The sequence below is a fragment of the Harpia harpyja genome, chromosome 2, assembly GCF_026419915.1.
Source record: "Harpia harpyja isolate bHarHar1 chromosome 2, bHarHar1 primary haplotype, whole genome shotgun sequence".
NCBI classification, from domain to species: Eukaryota; Metazoa; Chordata; class Aves; order Accipitriformes; family Accipitridae; genus Harpia; species Harpia harpyja.
The window spans coordinates 88,307,086-88,331,266 of NC_068941.1; the positions used below are offsets into that span (position 1 = coordinate 88,307,086).

Sequence of the window (24,181 nt, forward strand, 5' to 3'; positions counted from 1 at the left end):
ATTTGGCTAGTTGATTTGTTATGAGAAGAAAGAGTTCTTGGCACTTGCTTGAGGAGACAGGGAAAAATATTGGCAGCAGCTACCCACATTTTTTGGAAAACATTTACTTTTGAGTCCCAGCGTAATGGATGGTGACAATAAGAATGATTGTCCAAGCCTGACTTGGAGCCAGTCCCTCAGGGAGGTTGCATCAAAGACCCAGCCTTCCTCACCTCCATTTCCAGGGAGGATGGGGCCAGGTCTGAGGGCAGGAGGCCTCGTGTCCTGAGAGAAGGGAGGGTCTGGGACGTAGAGAGGGTAAGGCCAGGTCTAAGGCACCAAGAGCAAGGCTGTTTTACTGGAGAGGAGAAGGAGCCACCTTGACACCTACTAACAACAGGCAGGGCCCAGGGCTAGCCAAGCCTCTTGGCTGGTCCAGACTCATCCATCACTAAGCCACCTCCCAGTTCTACCATCAAATGACCATTAAGACCCTTAGTTGAGCGGCACCATCTTTCCATGGTACCTTCAACAACCTTGTAGTGATAGTTGTCCTATCACTACAAGGGGATGTAGTGATAGGACAAGGGGTAATGGCTTTAAACTGCAAGAGGGTAGATTTAGATTAGATGTAAGGAAGAAGTTCTTCACTGTGAGGGTGGTGAGGCACTGGACCAGGTTGCCCAGAGTGGTTGTGGATGCCCCATCCCTGGAATTCTTCAAGGCCAGGTTGGATGGGGCTCTGAGCAACTGGATCCAGTTGAAAATGTCCCTGCCCATGGCAAGGGGGTTGGACTAGATGATCTTTAAGGTCCCTTCCAACCCAAACCATTCTACGATTCTATGATTCTATGAGTGTGGGATATATGGGGTGCAGGGAAAAGGGGAGGTGAAAGAACTTTGGCCAACCCTCAATTCCAAGTGTACCAGGCAGCAGGGTGACCCTCTGCCTAGTGACACTGTTGGTGTTTTGGAGGCTACACAGGCCCCTTGTTTAGCTCATGGATGCACCTAGGACCTGCAGATCCTACACATCGATGCACCATTTAATCCTCATGCCCATGACCCACAACTCTCTTGAAAAAAACTCATCAAGCCTCAAGCCTAGCCCAAACTGAGTCCCTGCAATTTCTTTTTCCAGTAAAAATGAGAAAGAAAAATAGCCTAAACATTTTGCTCCTAATACTCAAATTAAAACTTTTTCATTCTCCGCCTCATGCTGTTGTTCTCTCTCCTCCCCTCTCTGTCTTACAGAAGTGTGACTAATCTTCTTCCTTCCCTTGCACTGTTACCTTGAAGGTATTTATAGAGTGTGATCATGTTCTCTCCTGTGTCTTTCTTCCCTTTTCAACTCTGGATAAATCAAGCTTCCTCAGACTTCTCTCATGTGTCTTACCTTTCACGAGATCATGCTAACCGCAATGGCAAGCCAAGAAAGGTTTTGCCTGTTGGAGAGGACACTTCGGAGCTGATACAGCCGCTGCACAGGCTCTGCAAGAAACTTCTGATGGACTTGCTCTGCGTATGCACATCCCCAGGCTCTTGCCAGGTCTGCGTGCATGTGGGTTTGCACACATCTGCGTGCATTAGAAACAGGAGGATTTATCTGTTCCCAAACAAATTAGCCAGCGCTATCATATATTTTATATTATCTCATGTCATTGTTAGTGTTCTGCCTTCTGAGCTGGAAGCAGCAGAAAGGAAGATGAATGTAGAGGGTTGAAAGAGATTAAGCTGAAAGGTTTGTCCAACAACATCTGCAAGCTGTCTGAGAAATGGACCGTGTCTGGGAGGGAAAGGGTGGTCTCTCATGCTGTGCCTAGGTTAGTTAATCAAGGAGACCCAAGGTGCTGGTCCAAATGACCCAGAACTGCCTCATTCATACTATTAAACTCTCTCCCCCTTCAAAACAGAGCAACCGCTTGCAAACTGGCTGGGAATGGTCCTTGGCTTGTGCTAGCTCCTGACCAATGCCCGGGACATGGCTAGCTGGCCATGGCCAAAAGCACTTCAGGGATTTTACTAGGTGTGACAATAAATTCCCATGGCTCCTGGGCACTGTGTGATTTATGAGTGGCCTCCGTGACCCCCAGCAGAGTCACCAACTGCAGGTACTTCCAATCATCACTGTGACTGGAGCCGTCAGGTCTGTGAAACAGTTGGAAATTTCTGACTGGATTTCTTTCTTTCTCTTTTCTCATGGGAAAGTCTGTTACCTGGGAAAATTTGGGGTTTGCAAGTAGAAAAACAAAGTGCTAGATAATATTTTAATATTACTTTCTTCATCTTTCTTTTTTTTTTCAGTTGAGTACATTGAAACGATGGTCGCTTAACTGCTTCCTCCATCACCACCTCTTGGAGGACAAGAAAACTTGGTGGCTTCGGTGGGGTTCATCTCATTGAACTCAAAGCAAAATCAAGGAAAGGTCTAAAATTGTGACCTTAATTTGCTTCATAGTCCTTGGAGATAACACTGCTCTGTAGAGAGGGTAAATGTCCCTTCGGACCTGTCAACCTCTCTCTGCTGATTTAAAGGAAAAGTTCAGAAGATCAGGTGAAAACCAGGTGGGGTGGAACCCATCTCCTGCAGCCTGCTGGGACCATCCCTGTCTGGTGGGCGGACAGGGGACAAGTGAGAAACAGGGTCCATTTCTCTTCCTGTCCAGGGTCCCTCTGGGAAGACCATTTTCTGTTTTCTTAATAAAAGCAGGTAAAACAGAACAGAAACATCTGGGACTTTATTTTAGTCCTCATTTTTCTTCCCCTGGAATTATCCTCAATAAGCATTTTATTTTCCACTCGCTATCTTTTATTGCAATTTTTACTATTCCTGATTTGTCACTGTTGTTCAGAAGCCAAATTGTACCAAAAGCCCGGTATTTTTCTGGGGGAATGAGTTTCTGTTTTCCAGCCTGCTCTTCTGTCGGAGGCTTTTATTTTTGCAGCTCATGGCTGCTCCCATCTCAGTGGCACATCACTGAATTCAGCCCCTTCTCTTTAGCAGTGCACATCTCTAATCCCAGTGCAAAGCAGGATCACCGATCCCTGTGTAGGGGATATGGGAAGATTTTCAGAGCAGATTAGCCAGCTACTGCACTTGGAATTCAGTTCCTGCCTGAGCACCAAAATAAGAGCTCGGTAGATTGTGCGCACAGCAGGTGCTGCTAAAAGTCACATTGTTCCTGATACGCTGATGAGAAATTTTGATCCCAGCTTGTAGTTAGCTGCTTCACACAAGCACAAATATCCCAGGTCAAACACACTGTCACCTGGTTCTGCCTCACAATAATTTCCCTGCCTTAAAAACATCCTTATTTTACACTGTGATGCAGTGAGTTTGCATCGTTTTCCAAAACCTGAGAGACACCCAGAAACAGAGGCCGTAATTCCTCATCCCATGGGACAACATTCAAACTGCAGCTTAGGCATTTTGGGGGAGTTCACTGGATTTCTTTTGTTATTTGGTTTGGGGTTTTTTTCATTCGTTTGTTTGTTTGTTTTTTGCTCTAGCCATTCCAATTATAATTAAAACTTATTGGTAATGTGATAGCATATAATGAACTCAACTAGAGATCTGGACCCCCTCGAGTCAGGTACTTAATTACTAACAGGCTTTCCAGCACACATTAGGGATTGGCCTGGCTGGGTCTGTAGGGAGGAAGAATGAAGCAATATCAGGAGAGGGAGATAAATTTCCTTGCATTAGTCCCAGGAGGGTGGTAACTCTGAAGCTGCTTTACCCAGTGTGTACGCTTCCACACTCCGCGCTGACGGATGGGTCCCTGAGCTGTCACTTCACATGCACTTGGCCTGCGGAGACTCACGTTACCTTTTGCAGACGGGGGAATCCAACCCTTAGGGCTTCCCCAGCTCCAGAATGGCTCTCAGACCTTTATGGTCCTACACTTTCCTCCTCCCAGCTCCTGGATTCCCTATTAAGCTTCATCTGCATCTTCTGTCCAACCTCTCGGGAGCCCTTTCTCCTCTGCTTCCCACCTCCAGACCAGAATCAGCTCAGGACCTTGTCCGCTCTTCCCTTCCCACACCTTCTGGCCCTGATGGAGAAGTCTTGTGTTGCGAGTTTAACGCAGTTCCTCATCTTTTTACCAAAACATCAGGAGAACCCCTATGGCTGGATCCTAGGGGAGGTTCCTCATCCAGGTCTCAGGACATTTCCTGTAGTTTTTCCCTCCAATTAACATCCTAAATCATCACAAAAAGGAGACGAGCTTTCCAATGGAATAGGGAAACCCAGGAAATTCTCTGGGAGTGGAGCACCCGACCACATTTCAGGATTTTGTTGGGCCAGCACAGCTTATGGCTTTAAGGTTTGCTAAAGCCTCACAAGCCCCCAAGCGATCCCATCATCTTCCCAAAGGCAAACCTCCTCTTCTCCCTTCCTTTAAGTAATCAGGTGTTGTCCTGGTTGAAAGCAAAGCTTTTATTCCTGATGCACAGCTTGAGTTCCTCCTCATTCCAGCTCTTTGCGAGGCAGAGAACAACTCCTTCACGTTACCTTGGAGGTATTTATAGGCTGTGAGCATCATGACCCCCTGAGCACTTTTCCCCACACTGGAAGGAAGACTCAGCCGAGATGACTCTGCCCGTGCCCCCTCTCTGAAAGATGATGTGGCTGTGACAGGCAGACCAAGATGTGCAGTTTTTTTCTCAAGCAGCCTGGCTGGGTTACATTCTCTTACCAAGAGGAAGAAACAAAACAAACGGATTGGAAGGGGGAAAGAAAAAAAAAAAACGACCTACCATGAAATTGCTATAACTCATGTGTCAAATCAACTAACCCTTGCAAGGAGGAGTGTAATTCCTCACCGTGCAGAGGAAACACTTAGGCAAACTCAGCCTTGTCTGGGGCTTTACACAAACAGGTCAAATGGCTTTGATTCATTCCAAGCCCTGTCTAATAATTCAGCATGCTGGTTTGCTCTCCTCTCCATTAGTAGATGGCAAACACATCGTCCTAACCTGCAGCCTTTATTACAGAAGATTCAGTGTGCATGGATTTATGTCGCCTCATGCCTTGTGACATCTTTTTAAGGTGCCTTCTGCTGTGCATACCGAACATCAAAGGAAAACACAGGCAGCAACAAAGGAAAAAATGCACAGTGCTACAGGAGACATCTGCTACCTATTTCCAGATTGCAGGTAACCGAGTCAGCTGTATAATATCTGGGAGATATTGCCATGAAGGCTGTCATGGAGAGATGCATTTTTCTTCACATGCATGGAAGTTAAAATCTCGGAAGAAATAGCTAGCCTGTCATTAAGACTTGTTTATCCAAAGTCACCAAGACAGGTAGATCTGAGAAGCTATGACTTTCCTTCTGGCTTTCCTCTCTAGGGCAAGTCTGAAGAAGGGGCCAGGCTGGCTGCAAGCCAAATCATTGCACCTACAGCCAAGTCTTTGGGAGCCAGTCTCCAGGTCCTGGACACCAGTTATAGGTGATGCAGATGAGCAATGGACAGAAAGAAATTCAAGTTATAATCATGGTGGAGCTGATACTTATGGACGGTCCAGTATGGGCAGCAGGAGGGGAAAAAAAATAGAGCAAAGCATTCAATAAAGGCTGCCACAGTAGAAGAAGATGAATTGAGAAATTCAAAACACTTTACGATTGATTTGACTGTTTATGTAAAATTCTCACGGACAGGACCACATGAACTCTGTACGAGTGGTGGCCCAGACACCGGGTTTGCTCAACAAAATTCACAGCCATCATCCAAGTGAAGGCTCCCTTCCCATGAGGCTGTAGCTGCCCTGAGTTTCCTTTGCTCTGATTAATCAAGGATGATGGGATTTCCCAGGTGGCTGCTGCAGAGGCATCAGCTGGCGTCATTTGATGCAAAGCTTGAAGCAAAGCTTGATTATTTTGCAGAGATTGTGTTCAATTCGCCATCTCTGAAGGCACCCCGGAGCTCTCCCAAGACCTGTCCTGAGCATTTGCTGGGCCCAGTTCAGCTCTGAGCCTCCAGAGACCTCAAATCATGCAGACAGGGACTCCCGAAGACAATCCCATTTCTGCCTGTCTGAAGAGCCGAGCACTTCCCACAGGCACCTCCACTCCTCGTGGGTTTTGCAGCCGTTAGCAGCTAAAATCCCGCGAGGCAGAAAAGATCTGCAAGACGTGTGTGCAATGCCTCCTGCAAGGCAGTCTGCAGCATGGACCACTTACTTACAGTTAAAGACCTGCAGCTCGGACAGAGACACTGAAGTTGGGTCTTGACTTGAATTATGTGCTTGGCCTTTTTCTTCAGTGTACAAGTAACAGGAAGAGAGGACGAAAGCAAAACCCACCAGTTTCTCAGCTCTTAACTTGCAGCCCTTTAGCATCTGGACCTGTTTAAAATCCCATCCCAAAGTGGACTGCCATCCCCTTGGGGGCAAAGGATAGATGGCTGAGCCTGGCTGTGTATGAAAGATGAGCAATTTGATCCTGCTTTTGGAAGAAACACCAGAAAACCTGCCCCATTCCTTTCTCCTCAATAAACTGGACCCATGAACCTGAAACCAGCTGCTTGCACTTGTGTATCAAAACACCCCCCAACCCACACGTCAGCAGTAGCATGGGGAGGGCTGCCTAATAACTCTGTCAAAGCACTCAGTGAGGACAGGTATTGCAGACAGGATTTTCCAGTTGGATTCTATAAATCAAAACCACAGCACAACTATTTTTACTGCATCTTTCATGCAAACTGCTTTCCAGATGGCTTTGGACAGAAAGAGGAACGTGTGCGCTCAGGAGTTACCTGTGAAGGAAGAAGAGGGATTCGCGTGAAGGCAGGTGAAAAGAGATGAGACTCAAAAGTGACGGGATATGGCCAAGGCAGTTTTGAGCTGGAGAATACATATCTAATCCAATGGGATACTGGGAAACACTTTTGTCCCCGTGAGACGGTCAAGCAGTGGAGCAGGGGCCCAGCAGGGTTTATTCAGTCTCTGTCTCTGGGGGTCATGCATTCCTTCAAGCCACCCCGTGCAGGCAGCTAAATCCCAGTCCCCCCAACAGCTCCAGTCAGGTGGACCAGAGAGTGCGGGAGATGACCAGGCTCTGAGGGCACACCAGAGGTCTGGCCATGCCCCGCACCTTGCATGGATGCCATTCCCAGCGGCAGGGAATGAAGGACCTCCAAGGCAGATCTGCAGCTGGGGTAGGACTTCTTACCAGCTCAGCTCCAGTAAGAAGCAGGGAGATGCCTGGAAATATTAATGAAGGTGACAACCTTTCTTAACACCTATCAAGCTCACTGCAGCTCAGCGACAGCCAGCTGTTGCATCACTTGTTATTAGACCCAAATCCTGGAGGAGTCGTGTGATTTAAAAATGTCTTGACCTTAGAAGATACCGATCCTTCCTGCAAAGTCATTTTTCTTCCCTGTGGCAGTCCTAGGTTCTCCTTATTCAGGACAAAGAGTGGCTTCACCTTCTGGAAACCCTTCCTGCTCTCCATAAAAGAGTCCTGGGTCCTTGTCCTCCACCACCTTGACCACCACAACCCCCTCCTGGACACACTCCCCTGCCCACTCACACCAGACTTGGTTCTCCTCTTCTTCCATCTCCAGGACCTAATGCCCATCCATGGGTCCACTTTCCATCCACCTCCTCAAACTCACCCTCTCAACCTCGATTTCTGCACTCTGTTTTCACTAGGAGTCCAGACCCAACATGCCCGTATTTGAACCTTTAAAGATGTGATGGCCAAAAGAGATGAAGGCAGTCCACATGAGGTGGTGGAAATGTCTTCCCAGCCCTACTCCCCCCCCACACTATCACACAGCTCCCACCATCAGTCCATCCAGGCTTGAAGTTCACTGCCAGAAGGTGTTACCAGAGGGGATTTTGACAGATGCATTTGAAACAAGGGAGCTGTACCGAACTGAAGATTGACAGGAACAAGGTTTTTCACTGCTCTGTTCTTTTTTATTTTTTCCGTGAAATGTGCCCTTCTAAAAAAATTGTTGTAGCAGGAGAACTACCTTTGAATTTGTCCTCTTCCACTTTGGGGTTGAGAAGAAACAGGTCTTTTTTTTTTTTAGGAAGCAGAAGGAATATAAAGCCCACTGGAGGGCAAAAGAAATCATGGATATCTTGGTAGCAGAGTATTTTTGTCAAAAGGTGGCAAACTTCAGCGACATTAAGAGTCATGTTTAAAAATGACCAAGTGGAAAGTTATAAAAATGAACAAGTCTTGTGTGAAAATGATGAAGGGAATTTCAGGCACAATAGAAGTCATCTGTGAAAATTGCCAGGAGAGCAGATAAGACATTTCTGTCTCCGAATGCAAAACAAAACAGTATTCACAGTAATTCATACTAATTTTTAGACTTAACTAGTACTAATTTTTACCCAGCAGTAATTACTATTTAAGGCTCCAGAGCTCTGGAAAAAATACTTTCTGGGTGTGGCGAGATCCTTGCAGAGGAATTTGCAGAGTGTTTGAGGACAGCCTGTTGAGGGAGAAGTTTTATTTCTCCACCACACCAATATGGAGAGACATAAATATCACATTCTTATTGATGCAAATAACGGATTGCTCCTGTCAGAACTGACAAAGGCACTAATTTAAGGAGCGTTTCCCGCTCTCATACACACAGACGCATTTTTCAAGAGATTTTTGCTCTCCCCTGGGACCTGAGTTCCCAAACCAGGTGAAAATCTGCCAGACGATCTCTTGTGTTTGATTGCATCTGTGAAGAGCCTGTGGGAAACATATGCCAGAAATTATGCTAACGACCAAGCGCAGTAAAACTTGCCAGGTAAACGCAGTGGTTGTCAGCAGAAGACAGCCCAGATGCCATTTTGGGATCCTGTCCTCCATCGCAATGGTCCAGAAATGACTCTTGGTCCCATGGGGACTTCGCAGCAAACTGCCTTCAACTCTAGCCCAGATTTTCCTTCTCATCCTTTAATTATTATTTTGTTAGTGCAGGGACCGATGTGTCCTCTGAAACCTGCACAAGGGATGGGCAATGCTTTAGGGGCTGCTTACAGGTGTAACCCAGTGTCCTTGTAAAATTAATTATATTCGTTATATTTAATTATATCAGTGCTTTCTAGAGCATTGATTTTCCATAAAGTCTTCCTGCATGCCTCCCCGCTGTCCTGAGGGTGGGATTTCTAGCCAATACCACACATGCAAGCAAATATCAGGGGACACTAAGGCAGTAACAGACTCCCCCAAAGCCACGTCCCTGTCCCCAGCTGTGTGCTCCTGTTCTGTCTTTGCTGCTGGCACTGGCATTCATGTGGTTGCTGGTGAGACAGGCCAGGGAGGTGATCTGGCTCAAAAGCAGTTGAGGCAAATAAAAAATATGTTCAACTATATAAGTTGCCTGGTCTGGGTCACTCTGCGTGCCTGTGCCACCAGCGAGCTGGGGATGAAGTGGCTGCAGGAGCTCTCCATCCAGGCTGGATGATGGTGATACTGCCTAGTCCCACCTCAGAGAGCCCTAATTTCTCCAAGCCCTGCCTCCTCCACCTGGCATCATCCCAAAAATGGCAGGGGGGCACACACATACAAAAAACCAAGGCTCTCACACTGCAGCCCACATGGTATGCAGCCAGCGTGGATGAAGCTGGGAATTACCACGTTTGCAGTTGAAGAAACTGCCGTCTCCAGCCCAGCACCCCGGATCTCTGCGGGGGCTCTGGCAGGCACATCTGAATGGCAGCTCTCGTCCACCGTAACACAAACAGCTAGAAAATATCTAGAGAGCAGGCTGAGGGCATTGAATGGCATCTGCTGGGATGGTGCTGAGCCTGCAGGGGTGAAATGCCAGTTCAGAGATGAAAAGGTCCTTCTGGAGGCCCCAAGATCAGAAGGCCAAAAGGTGAATACTGGCTGATGGCTTTGCTCAGGACCGGAGACGATGAGCGTATCCTTAACACCTGCCCGCTATTCCCAATTGCATTGCTGACAATGGAGAGCTGGCCATTTGCTCTTTTCTTTAAGTCCACTTTAGAGAAAATCAATCAGTCCACCAGTCAGTCAATCAGGCAGTCAATCAGTGAGTCAGTCAATCTGAACCACTTGGAAAATGGATCCTGCAGAGACCTGGACTCCCACCCAGAGGCCCTGTGAGCCTTGTAGGAAAAAAAAAAACCAGCTCTGAGGGAGGCTGAGACTTTCCCCAGCCCAAGGCACAGCTCCAGCCCTTGCGAGGCAGCAGCCGTCCCAACCTGGGCCACGTCCAGGTCCCGGTGCTCTTCTAAACCCCTGGAGCAAAGCACTCCCTGGCTGGAGATGGGCCCTCTTCGGGGGTCGAATTATTCCCCCCCCTCCGCCTCCGCCTTTGGGACTTGCAAGAGTTGCTGCTGCTGACATCTAGTGACAGGGAGAGCCGGCAAGAGGAGTTAACCTGAAGCTCTGACAAAACCTTCCCCACCGAGAGAAAAACCTACTCGGGGTCTTCCCCAGGAGGTGGGCTCACAGCAGGGATGCTCGGGGTGCGGAGCAGGCAACCCCGAGCCATGCTTGGGATGTCCCAGCCACTTCGCTACATCCCAAAACCTTTTCCTTTCCCCAGCGACCACCCGAAAAAGACCCCCACACACCCAGACTTTCCTGGTCTATGTAAGCACAGACTCATTCTGGGGTTTGTTATCTCAAAGAAACACGGGGAGGGGGGGGAAATATTCTAAGGGGAGCTGGAGGGGTTGCAGCCAAGCAAAGACAGGCAGCGAGGCGGCTTCCAGCCGTGGGGGGACGTGGGGGGGCCTGGGCATTGCATGCAGAAGAACCCCCCCCCCCCCGCTCCGAGGTGGGGAGAAGGAGGATGCGAAGGGGATGCTCAAAGCACGGGTGCTGCAGACCACATCCCCGCGGATACGGCGGCATCCCACGGGGGACAACATCTCCCAGCCACGACACTGGACGGGGGGGGGCTGCCTTTAGAGCTCACGGGGGGGATGGGGGAGACACCCGGGGTCCTTAGCCCCCCGCTCCCAGTGCAAAAAAAAAAAAAAAAAAAGCCTTGAGGACAGCCCAGGGGTTTTGAGGGTGGGTTGTTGGGGTTTTTTTGGGGGGGGGGGGAGGAGAAATCTGCAGCGGGAACCCCTGAACACACACACACACACACGCTGGGGTCAGGACACGGTGCACGGCGCTGCACAGCAGAGCGGCGGAGCCGGGGCTGCCAGCCCACTCCCACCGGCCCCGTAACCCCGACATTTTCCAGCTTCCCCATCACCGTGGGGCTTGCCGGCGCCGTGTAAAATCAGGCTCCCCCCAACACATCCCTCCAAGCTCCTCTTCCCCAGCAAGAAGTGCCTTAATTCCGGGGATCGATTGAGCCATTTCCACGGCAAACAGGACTATCCGGAGCGACGGGAGGAAAGAGCCCAGCGCTTGGGTCCAGAGCAAACGAGACAACAGAAAGCTGGGGTGCTGCTCCCCCACGGCTTGCTTCTGGGGGTGCTGGGGAGGGGAAACCCGAAATGCCCCCGCAAGCGAACCCCAGCAGAAAGTTGTCGTGTGTGTGTCCCCCCCCCCCAAACCCCCTCCCCGGTGCCTCCCCGCTTACTCACCCAGGAGGATCAGCGTGCAGAAGTAGAGGATGCCCCTCATCCTACCGCTCGGCACGGCTCGGATCACACCGACTCGGCTCGGTACGGCTCGGTACGGTTCGGTACGGCTCTCGGTAGGGCCCGGGCAGGCGGTGCCGGAGGATGCGCGGAGGTTTGGGCAGGGCGGGAGGCGTCCCCGCCGCCCCGCTCCGACCCTCCCGGGGCGAAGGGCTCACACCGCTGCCGGCTCAGCCCCGCTCCGGTCCCGGGTCCCGGGTCATGCCCGCAACCGGGCCGGGCTCCCGCCGGCCGTTCTTCGCCGCATCCCTCCGGGGCAGCTGCGGAGAAGGCGCTTCCTTGCCTTATTTTTTTTTTTAATTTTATTCTTATTAATTTTTTTTTATTATTATTATTTTTTTTTCCCTCTTCCTCCTCTTTCGGCAGCAAACTTCTGTCCGCGGGGCGGAGGCTCCGCCGTGCCCGAGCGGCGGGGCAGCCCTCGGCCGCCTTCCCCGGGCTGCCTCCGCCGTCTCCCCCCGCCTCTCCGCGGCCGCGGCCCCGCGGGGAGGGGCTTGGCGGTCCGGCCCCGCTCCTCCCCGCCTGCCCGGCCCCGCATCCCTGTCCCCGAGTGGGGGGGGGCACACGCACACATCCCCCCCTCTCCCCCAACCCGGAGCAGCTTGTGGATCTGTGTCTTGGGCGAGCCCCAAGAGCCCCGGGCCATGGCCCCTCTCACCCCTTTCAGCCCCAGGATGTCTTCTTTCTCCCCCGCTGCCCTCCTGGAGGGTCCCGGCATCCCCCCCCCCACACCCCCAACCCTTCATCTCTTTGCAGTCTTAGACAGGGCATCGCTCAGGATAACAGCACCAGCCCCATCCTCTCGGGACCTGTGTCCTGGTCTTGACCGTTTGCTGGCAAAGACACAGCCCTGAAGTCTCGGGCCCCATCCTATCACCCCTCCCAGCCATCATCCTTTCCATTAATCCCCTGCAACACGATCATCTTCAGAATCTCCTCCAAAAAACCCCACCTCTGTAAATTCAGGTTATATGCTTCCATAACCCTCCATCCAGGTCCCCACACCTCCTTCTCCATGGTGCACTGAGCCCATCCAGTCCCTGCAAAAGGCCCCTCGACACCATCCCCTGGTGTTTCTCCCACCCCCCAGCCTCCCCCACCTTTAACTCCCCTGTCCCAGTGGGTGACCCTCCTTTAGGAATCCAAGTAGCAGAGCCTGGCTCCTAAAGCCACCTCTTAATCTTTATGATGATGAGTGAGCATCGTTTTCCACTACCTCCATTTCATGCATGGAGTAGCTGAGACACAAAATGTGAAACGATGTCTTCAGGTTCATCCAGTAATTAACTGACCAACAGAGTAAGAAGCCTCATTTCCAAGTCAGTACCCTGTAAACACGGCCACCTCTTTTCCTCCTCCTAGTGCAGGCTCGCTCCCTCAAAGTCATCTCTCTCTTTTCTCTTCTCTTTTCTCTTTTCTTTTCTTTTCTCTTCTTCCTCTTCTCTTCTCTTCTCTTCTCTTCTCTTCTCTTCTCTCTTCTCTTCTTTTCTCTTTTCTCTTCTTTCTCTTCTCTTCTTTCTCTTCTCTTTTCTCTTCTCTTCTCTCTTCTCCCTTCTTTTTCTTTCTTTTCCCTTCTTTTCCCTTTCTATCCCTTCTTTTTCTTCTCTTTTTTCCTCCTCTCCTCTCCTCTCCTCTCCTCTCCTCTCCTCTCCTCTCCTCTCCTCTCCTCTCCTCTCCTCTCCCTCTCCCTCTCCCTCTCCCTCTCCCTCTCCCTCTCCCTCTCCCTCTCCTTCTCCTTCTCCTTCTCCTTCTCCTTCTCCTTCTCCTCTCTTCCTTCATCCTTCCTTCCCTCCTTCCCTGTCTCTCTTCTTAACACAGAAGCTCCTCTGATGATTCAGAGAAGCACCAGGGCACTTTTTCCACACTCAAAGCTCAGGCAGTGCTTTTGAACATTTGCAGCAAGAGCTTTTCTCGACTGCTGGGTCAGGTTTTTTAGCTAAACAGGTATTTAAACGCTCTGAGAAGGTTTTTTTGCTGGAGCTGTTCAGGGTTCTTAACTTGCGTTTCCTTGTGGCATCACCTCATTAATCCTCCAGCAAGTTCTCCTAGAAAACCAGAGGAATTGCACATTTTTATTTTTCATGAGCAAAAACAGAGAAGGGAAATAATTCATACAGCCATTCGTAGGTGTTATATATAAAGCATAAAAAGTCGATAAAATACTGCTTTTTCTTTTTCTTTTTTTTTTTTTTCCTCTTGGCAAATCAAAAGGAAAGTGTGATCCCTGGCCTTCCTCTCCTTTTGAAAGTTTCTACCATGTTCCAGTCTGGAGCTGTTCATTTAGCGAGTTTTCTAGTCCTCTGTCAGAATTGAAAAGTTGTAAATAAATGAATGTCTTTAATAACTGTATTTCACATCCAAAATGAGCATTTCCTGAACTACTCACTGGGGAGAAAGAAAGTGTTAATAAAATCTCATTCAGAGTAAAAAAGCATTACTCTTGAGCTGGGGTTTTTTTCACTTCTTAAAGAAGAGTATGATTATGTTTAAGCAAATTCCAAAATGAAATTGCAATGAGATGCAATTGAAACATCTAGCTGGGAAACTGGGGAAATGATTGGATTTTTCTGCTTATTATTATTTTTAATTATTTTGCAGATTCTCTTTTAGTGTCCTGTTTTTGAAGTAGCTATTTGCCCAGGAAAAATAATATCACTGGAACATAAGTGATATTTTGTGGGGTTTTTAACAAATGAAAAAATATTTTCCTTGGAAAATGTCTGCCCTCCCCTCAGGAATGAGATATTCTGATGCCCTTGGACCAAAAGAGGTGACCTGAGCCCCATCACCCCATGCATTAATGCAGGGATGGGTTTGGCTCAGTGTCCCACCTCACACAAAGGTGCTGAGAGCAGGGACGTGGGGACTTGCTTTCCCTGGCACTGTGTCTTGTCCTCTTGTTGAGGTCTGAGCTGCAGGAAAAAACCTTCCTTTCGGTCAAATCAGTGAAGCTGCATCAACCTCCTCCATCTGCACAGCTGGAGCTGGAAGAGGCAACGCAAAGGCAGCCTTGGTGTCCCCTCTTGGGGCAAGGACAGGACACAACCTCCCCCTCTAGACAAGGGGAAGCTGTCAAGGAATCAGGGCTATGAAAGCAACGTTTCTTCCTAAGTTTGAAGAAAAAAAAAAAAAATAGCAGGGGGTTTTGGGGACTGGGAAAGTCCAGGCATAGACATCCCCCACCGCCCAGCCCAACAGGGAGGCATTTCCTGCCTTTTCTGTAATTACTTGCATGCGGGGGGGACCCATGCACTGGGAAAAGCCACCCACCCAGAAGACACATGCTGCAAATACTGGGAACAGAGAGGGATCATTGTTCCTTGCTGCCTTATTTATCAGATCTGGGCCTTCTCCTAATCGCTGGGTGGATGCTGAGATGAATAGAGTTAAGTAAAAAACGCTCCTTCCAGGCACACACACACCCCCCTCCTAAAATTACCTGCTACCTTTCCTTACAAAGGAATCAAGGTATTGATCAGTCAGGTGTAAAAAAAATCCCATTGTTACTTATGTTAGACCTATCCCAAAAAGCTGCTCCCCAGAGCTCCGGACAACAGATTTAGCAAAGGCAATGAAAGAAAGAATTGTTTGGGTAGGTCTGTGAAGAAATCACTGGGCAGGGAAGGCACAAACAATATGCTGATTAAAAGAAATGCACTTGTGGGAGTGAAACCGGTTATAATGGAAACAGGAACACAACTTTGGTCTGTCTTCCTTGAGTAAGATTGCTGTGGAGGACCCTACCATGCACACTCCCAGGAAAATAGATGGTCCCCTGCTCCAAAAATAGCCATAGAGACAAGGCAAGAGAACTGTAGCTGTCTCTTTTTATGAATGGTGATGTGATGACTGAGAGATTAAGGGATTCATGCAACTCAGGAAAGATGGAAAACAGCCAGGACCATTCCAGGACATCCATCCGTCCGTCCATCCATCCATCCATCCATCCATCCCAGGACAGCACCCACGCACAAATGTCACTTGCTTCAAAATGCCTCTCAGGGAAATGGTGGCAGACTCTTGGCCCGTGACACACAGGGGACAAGACAAACCACTGCTGGCCAGGAGACGTGCAGAGGTTTAGTCTGAGAAAGAAACTGTCTAGAAAAGTGGGGTGGGAAATGTGAGAATCTGTCAAACCTGCTGCTGGGGTGGCAGAAAAAGCCAGGCAGATGTAAGGAGGATGGACCAGGCAGTATGAGGTGGCACAGAAGCCCCACACACTGACTATCTTGAGCTCCAAAACTGGGAAAGACCAGAGTACTCCCTGCTCCACACATTTCTAGACCTCACTGTTTGGAACCATTTGGAAAATCTCAAAATTTGAACTAAGATAGGCCAAAAAAAAAGGCGACACACTTTCAGGTCAGCTCTGCAAGCTTCCTTGATGTGGCTTCAAAAAAGCCTGATGATGATGATAGGATTGATAGAATTGTGTTATAATTGCTCAGAACTTCTGGCAACACATCCAGCCTCACATCAGCTGTGTATAAACCAAATGACATCAAAAACCCAGAAACCCGGTCCTTTTTCACTTTAGCAATAATCTGAGTTTCCAAACTGGATCCTGTTTTGCCTCTTGGGGTCAAAACATATGGGCCCTAAGCAAAAGTTTATGTGCAAAGAGAAATATTTACCAAAGCTACTTGCAGAACAAAATGGGAATACACTACCTGCTGTGCTGAGGATGTTCAGAAACAGGAGGAAGGAGGATGAACTGTCTCTCCTTCACCAGAAATATTTGGCAGGCTAGCCAAGGAAGAAAATCCAGTGGAGGCAAATCCAGGCAAGTGGAGGCAAATATCTATGCCATATGATCCAAGACATGGATCAGCTTCTGTAGATGGAATTACTTTAGCCTGATTATATTGTGTCTTCAGCCTTCAGAGAGGACAGAGATCTATTTGGGCAAGGTGGATGAAGATCACCTGTCTTCTGCCTCATCCCATACCAGACTGAGGGCCAGGAAATTAAATGAGAAGGAAGCAGATCCAAAACTGATTGGAAAAAGTGGATCTTTGGTGTGGTGTTGCCTTGACACAAGTTTTTGTGACTGTTAAATGCTAACGTGGTTCCAAAAAAATAAACTGGACAATTTCACAGAAGAGTGCTCCAGCAAGGGTAAGTTAAGTACAGAGACCTCACCTGTGGCTCAGGAACCCCCAGAGCTGCAAGGTTGGAGGTTAGGGGAGTATTCTGAAAAGGTTTTGCCCCATGCTGTCCCCATTCCTATCCTCTTCCTTAGATATCCGTTACTGGTCACCGTCAGAAACAGATTAACCTTTTCCTGATCTGGAAAAGCTGCTGTGATGTTCATCTTTGTCTGCTGTGCTTGGGCACCAGCTTGCATTATCTGCATCACCTCTTTAGTCAGGTGTTGGTGCTGCTGGTTTTAAGAAGGAGAGGGCAGGAGGAGGGCCTTGGTTCTGTCTTATCAGCTGTTTCTGAGAGTGTAAGAGCTGTGAATTGGAAATTTGGCTGGGTTTTGCAAGTTTAGGAAGTGTTCCCCTTGCTCCTCTTTATTGCTTGCAGATGTGTTGTTATGGGACTCTGGTTGCTGAACTTCTAGGATAATGTCACACAAACCTATTAAATTGGGCTGGCGGGAGAGTAAGAGAGTTACTTGCTACCATTTAGGAGCAAATAAAAAACAAAACAATAACTGTGGCTGCTGTCAAACCTTTCCAGGAAGATCTTCATTCTCCCAAGGACTCCAGAGCGCCTCAGCACCTGTAGGGTGTTTAAAACTCATTGCCAAGCAGGTTTGACTTCCCAGGAAAATGCAAGGACCTTGGGAACCCTTGTACGTTTTGCAAACTCTGCTCCTTTGGTGAGATCCTGGGAAGCCTGAGCTCCCAGCCAGGTCAGTTGAGAGACCACAGTACCTTGCAGAGTTACACCATCAATGAACACAGCAAATCACACTCCTCACCTTGCTGGAGTGCAGTCAGCCCTTGGGTGGGATACAGCAGGATTAATCTGCAACGGTTTGCAATTATTTTGAGGTAAACAAAGGGAAAAGGGAATCTGAGTAATGTAATGACCCTAGTCCCTCTGTATTCTTCATATGTCCATTCATGGGATACATTGACAAGAAAACACAGAAGATGGGCGGACATTATACATTGAAATGAGGGAAGAGATTATGGCTGATATCCAGTTATATGTTCTCCTATAATGTAGGTAAGATCCCTTGGAAAAAAAAAAATATTTCACCTTTGCTTTCAGTTAAGATGAACCATTGAAGAGGGTGGCAAAACCAAAGTGGGTCATGGAAATGCACTGAGAAATCAGAACTACAGGGAAGCTCTACCCCAAAAAGCACCATATCCGAAGGACTGGCTGCTCTCCATCACCAGATCTCCCAGGACCAGCATGCACAACTTCAGATCTGGAGGCAAGGATGGGAAAGAAAACTATCGAGTCAAGGTGCAGCCTCTGGGCGGGCTGGGGACCAGCAAAACCAGGGTTTACATCTGAAAGTGAGAGGTAATACAAGAAACATCAGAGATGCTTGTTGCTGCTCAAAACTTTGCTGGGCTTTAAAATATGGAGGGAAGGGGGCACTAAACACATAGGGAATAGCTAAGAGATGGTAGTATGCAAACCTGGTATTTTCCTGGGTAAAATAAATTTTTGTTGGAAAAAAGTGGGCATGTGAAAAATCTCCTTTCTTTGGATTTTGAATGAAAAAATTGATGCAGTCCCATGGGGTAACCTTGTCACTCCAGCAGGAGAAGACAGAGTTTGATGAGGGAACCATGTCAAAAGTAAGGAAGTGGCTAATGGGGAAATGACATTGAACAGTGCTGTATGGGGGAGCCCATCTATTAGCAGAGTTTCTCCTGGGTCTGTCTTACAATTGATTTGTTTAAGGTTTGAAATAACAATTTTGGCCCCCAAGGTGGAAATGAAGTGCTAATGAAGCCTGTTGATGGAACGAAGCTGAGAATCCTCCGTGAAATGTAGGAGGAGCTGAATATCACAGAGAGGACCTTGAGAATGAGCAGAAACAGGATGAAATAGTACAAAATGTAAAGTCATGAACCTGAAAGTAAAGGTTTCCTTAAACAGGGCACTTGATAAGCCATTTCTCTGTTGGAAATCATTCCCAGCTTGAGCCATGGCAATATAAACTGGTAATGGACACACATATAGACTGAGGGGCAACGTTTCTGGGTACCTGACTGAAACCAGGCATTTAGCCCACGTGAAGATGCTGAAGGTACCATGCCAAGGTGCAGAAGGTGACTTTAACTAGTGCATGAGTATCTCAAAAATCAAACAACCTGCTTCTGGAGGCTTTATACTCATCATACCATCACCTCCCTTGCAAAGTGTGGGGAAGGAAGGACTATTTTGAGAAAAATCCCTGGGTTAGACAGACCCAACTGAGTGCTGTCCCTGCTGGGATGTGACACAGTGCCTGGTCCAGCTTCCCACTCCTGAGATGGAGCCGCTTCTCCTAAATCCACTTAAGATGTGCAAACGGCCCTGTCAATAGCAGCTCGCCAAGCTGTGTGCTGAACTGTGGCTTTCTCTGGGCTGCAGTAGCCTTGGTAACTCTCAGGGAAAAAAATAACCTAATTTTCTCTTTCATCCATAAGCTGAACCCTTTAATTTGCTTTCAAGTGAATTAAACATAAGCCTCCATTTTTCTAATTCCTTTGTCCTAATTTAAAAGTACTGACATTTATCAAAGGAGTTTTCTAGATTTCCCGTTTTCAGCTTATTGTTTTAGTATTTTTTAAATAAACTGGAGATTGACATTTTTATTGCTGAAATGCTTTCCTTCCCTCCTCCTTTTCTTAATAACATGGTGATATTGCATTCATTTCTAAACTTTTTCTAATAACAAGGGGAGCAGCCTGTGTCCTGCTGCATAATCAAGGTGACCATGTTTTATAACTGAGCTATGCTATCATTGACTTGTGTAATGCAAGAGGATCTTCAAAGGCAAAAAACCTCATTCAGATGTCCTGAATGCCACCTTTGGCCATTTAATGTTCAACACGCCAAATGACCCATGGTTCATCCCATGAAGTTATTAGAGGTACCAGATACTAGGGAATAACCACAATGTTATGAAAAGAGCTATATCCCAGCACCAATTTATTTGCATTTCCAGAAGCGGCAGCTGCCTGAATAACTTTCACCCTGCAAAGTGGGTTTGGTGCCCTTGATCCAGCTGCCCAGCTTTTCTGAGAAAGGAATTTCTCGTTTGCTCTTTGTGCAATATCACGCACATTGAGGCCATCCTCTCGGAGTTGGCATGAACATAAACGCAGCCTAAAATACATCCTGGGGCAAAGAATCTTCTTCCTTGTGGTCGGGGGCCTCCTTGGGAAGTCTGTGCATTTGCTTTCTAAACTTGTTTTTCTTTTAGTAAATTATAGGGTTGGTGGAATGGCCTCAAAGCTGATGGACAGCCCTGGGGGACTAAGCCCTCTGTTTATCCACTGGCATGGTGGGTTGACACTGGAAATATTTCCCACGTGGCTTTGCTAGCATGTCTCAGAGCTTTCTTAGAAGGACAAGAGGACGAAGTTCACCCATCTCTAGATGACAGCTCTTCTCCAGACAGTATTATTCTTCATTCCGGCACCAGGCTGTTTTTCACTGGTTCATGACAAATCTCCATTTTCCCTCAGAATTTTGGGTTGTATTTGCTTTTGCTTTCTGACACTGATAGCCATTCCACCACGCATTAAGTTATCTAAGAGCATCTGGTCTTCCATCAGTGTCAATCTTGGGTCTTGGCCTTTGGGGACGAATGATGGGAAATTCTTAACACAAGACCTAATTCAACATCTCTCATCATTTGGTCCAGTCAAGGTCAAATCCTAAAGCTCACACTCCAATGACATTCCCATCTGCTTAGAGAACTCCCTGTCCGGGCTGAGAACTAAAGAGATCACCATTATAATAAAGGCTATATAATAATGGATTTATACTTTCAACACATGGGGCAGGTAGGGATGTATTAAGCTCAGGAAGAGGACTAGATGTCAGGAGAAGATAGGTTGTATGCAGGGAAGAGTTTGAAAGCAAGTTTAAGCTAAGATTTTCTTATCCCTTTACTGGGACTTGGGAGCATCTGCCATGAAAGCTTCTTCTTGGGACACAATGTTCTGGCTGGCCCAGTGTAGGGCATAATCTTATCCTCCCACAGACACCGCCATTTCCCCATGGTGTCCAGTCTCGCACCAGCACCTCCTGTTTTGGATGGAGAAATGGAGCTGGGCCGGTATGTGTAGGGTTGGATTACTGTCAGAGAGTGCGTTAAGGCCAGGATCAAAGAGAGCTGCCCAGAGCCAGGATCTCATACCATAAAGCAAAGTGGAGAAATAGGCTTGAGGGCAAACATAAGCACTGAGAGACCTATAATTTCCTAATTTCCACTGGCAGTAGCTTGAGTTCAACCCGTCACTGCAGAGGAATGGATGAACAACTGAGCGTGAGACCTTTGATCACTGTAGCTCTGTTGCTACTGAATCGGTCTAAGTTGCCTATTGCCAGGGGTTGAACTCTAAAAGTAAAAAACACGTATGTTGTTTTTCAGTGGACTTCTGTCCCTCACCCCCGATGGACATTTTCTGTCGAAATGCTTTGCAAATAAAAAAGTTTTCTTTTTGGAGTTGGAAAATACCCTTTTAAAAGTAAAGTAAGATTTCAGTCTCTTCTGGTAGCAATTAGAAATACAGGGTATTGGTGCCATTGAAAATTGAGCCTCTTATTTAACTGTCTAAATACAGATACAATTTTCCTGGGTTTGGCACCTAAGCTTGAAAATTTTCTTCTTACAGATGAAAACAGAACATTATAGAAATTGAGTCTGTGCCATTTTTTTTTCTGCTTTGTGAGAGATGAAAAAACGAAGAAGATCATTTATCAGTATTTGCACCTTTTTTATTCTAACCATTTTGAACCAAAATCCCTCATGAATATCAGCTCTGGGCCATTTTGGTTGTAACAAAAAGAATTTTTTTTTTTCTGCAGAGACAGTTAGCCAAACCATGGCAAGTGGGCAAGTGTTAGCTGAGCTGTTTCTCGCTGGGCTCTCAGCTGCGTTGTGCTGAGGAGGTAGCTTTCATGTGGGAGAGAGAGGAGCAAAAAACAGACTCCGTAAATTTATGGGGACGACATAAAATATTAGCAGAATCCTGTTACAACATCAGCCAGCACAATGCTGTACAAAATAGTCTTTGGGAGGTCTGTGCTTCCCTAAGCCCTGCTTTCCAGCCAGATTCAGGTCTGGGGATGTCACCTTTTCAGCACAGCTCCATCACCCTTCACAGTGACTGTGCTAGCAGCTGATGCACTCTTTATAGCACTGTCTGACACAGCGACTCTTGCAGCTCCAGCCACAGCAGTCCACACATTACAACGCAGCAGCCAATTCAAGCCCAAGTCCTGCAAGCCATCCAGCGACACCTCATCAGAGGCACGCAGCAGATATGGAGCGATAGATATGGTTTATCCATACCCTATCTTGTAAAGCTCTTTCTGACATTTGCGCTTGCCAGTAAAATTCACTCATGCCTTAGGGGAACCCATGGGAGATGATTCAGAAGAAGGGATGGGAGATGTACTCCTGGCTGTACCTCAGCCTTTGGACCCAGGGCAAGACAATTTCCCTCTCCATCCCACCTTCCCAGCTCAGATCAGCGGTTCTTTGGGGTAGGCTCTACCTAGTTTTTCAGTGATGTGCCTAACAAGGCTTTGATCTCAGTGGTAGTCTCTAGACGCTCCTGGAATTTGATTAAGAAAGCAAGTGCAAAGTAGAAGCGTGGGGTGATTCACATCTGCATCCCCTCAGCATCTTGCCTTTCCTCCGTCTCTTCCCCAGGGTGCCGCACGGGGCACGGGGGTCCGGCTTTGGGAAGCAGAGGAGCGGTCCCTCGGGGGCTATCACCGCAACCACGGCTCCAGGGTCTCCGCGTGGTGGATCGTCTTTCCAGCCAAGCTGTTTGCTTGAGGGGTGAGGGAAGCGGAGGGGGCAGTGGGGGGACAGGGATCTGTGTGTTACAGAAATCGGTGGAGGATGTCTTCAGCAGCTTCGATGCTAATGGGGAAAACAGCGGCCGGGGCTGCCTCTGGTAAATGCGTTCCCGAGGAGTGATGGGCTGCTGTGTCAGTATGTTGTATTTGGTTTTGCTCCCAAAAGCTGATTTAATGAAGAAAAATTCAGCAGGGAAAAAGGAAATGCACACACAGAAGGAAATGTCTCTGCTGCTGGAGGGGCTGCGAGCGCGGCAGGGAGGGATGAAGGGGTGATCCGCTGAAGTGTTTCCACATTTCTGCTTAATTGGACAGACCCAGGTAGGTGGACTTGCCAAAATCATGGGTGAGCTGAGCTGTGGGGATCTCTGAGGCTCCTCCCATGCCACCACCCCTCCAGCCAGGTGGCCCTCAGACCTCAGACCCCTTTTCATTACTTTTTATAGAAAGATTCAGCCTCAGGTTGGCCCTTTGTACCCTGCAAAAAGTGCTGCCCTTGCTCCCCGTGACCACCCAGGGGAGCGAGCGAAAACAGCTCACATACATCAGAGACACTTGGCCAGGGACAGTGAGAAGCAATAACACGTTGGTGTTTTCTGTAATTTTCTCATCTTTCTTTTTCCCACTGTTCTCTCCTGGAGGAGGGGAGTAGAGAGAGGAGCAAAGACAAAGTGAACAACAGAGCAAAAGCGCAAGAGAAAAAGAAAGGAAAGAAAGGAAAGGCATTTCCAAATCTGCCTTTTCCGATTTTTCCATACATTTATTATAGCTACCCTCCCTCGCTCCCCAGTCCCACTGGTTGGTATATCTCCCCAGCCATGATTTCTTGCCTTGAGGATTGCCCTTCCACACAGCAGCTCTGCCCTGCGTGTGCTGCCTGACAAAATCTGCCCGTTTGTCCCCAGAGCCAAACCTCTGACTTCCATACCCGATGAATTCACTGTAATTGCCATAATCTGCTGCCTATTAAATCTGATAGCTCTGTTATCACTGTTAATAACAACTAATTAGTGAGGCTGTCACAGGGAGTGGTTCTGTAAGGGAAGGTATTTGTCCTTAACTTCACATAAAGGCTATATATTAAATCAGAGGAAGGCACACAGCTTCAAGGGCATCGGTACTTAGTAACTTTTAGTCCCTAGCAGCGAAATGGAAATGCTTCACCGAATTCTCCCAAAGGAGCTGGCTTTGCACATTTGCCAAAACAAAAAATCCACTGGCAAGGAGTTACCAAAACTCCTGAAAGGCAGCAAAAAAAAAAAAAAAACCAACCCCAAAGCAAACTGCGAAAATGCCAGGAGGGCAGGAAACTGGGAGCTGGGATGGAGAAAGCAGCAGGGTGCAGGCAGCTCTGGGGAGATGAGGGGCAGGCAGGGGAGGATGTGATTAGAAGGTGGAATAAAAAGGGAAAGTATTGTCTTTTCTTGACATCGTTGGAAGTACCAGACCCCCCTCCAGACTTCAAAAGAATTGTTGAAAACTGACAAAGTCTGCCACCGAAGAGTGAATGAAATGTGAACACTTTTCCCACAGTCATTTTTTCCCACAGTCATTTTTTCCTGGTGAAAACCTGCTCAGTAAAAAGAAAAAAATAACCCACATTTC

At 47.8% G+C, this 24,181-nt stretch overlaps 1 protein-coding gene across 1 annotated transcript in view; it reads right to left on the reverse strand.

The window, feature by feature from the left end:
• GFRA4 (GDNF family receptor alpha 4) overlaps positions 1-12,054 on the reverse strand; it is a 71,471-nt gene extending 59,417 nt beyond the window's left edge. The window contains exon 1 of the mRNA XM_052780841.1: positions 11,519-12,054. Coding sequence (XP_052636801.1) covers positions 11,519-11,558 — 40 coding nt within the window. The 5' untranslated portion in view covers positions 11,559-12,054. The remainder of the gene's footprint in view (positions 1-11,518) is intronic.
• Positions 12,055-24,181: the final 12,127 nt, after the last annotated feature.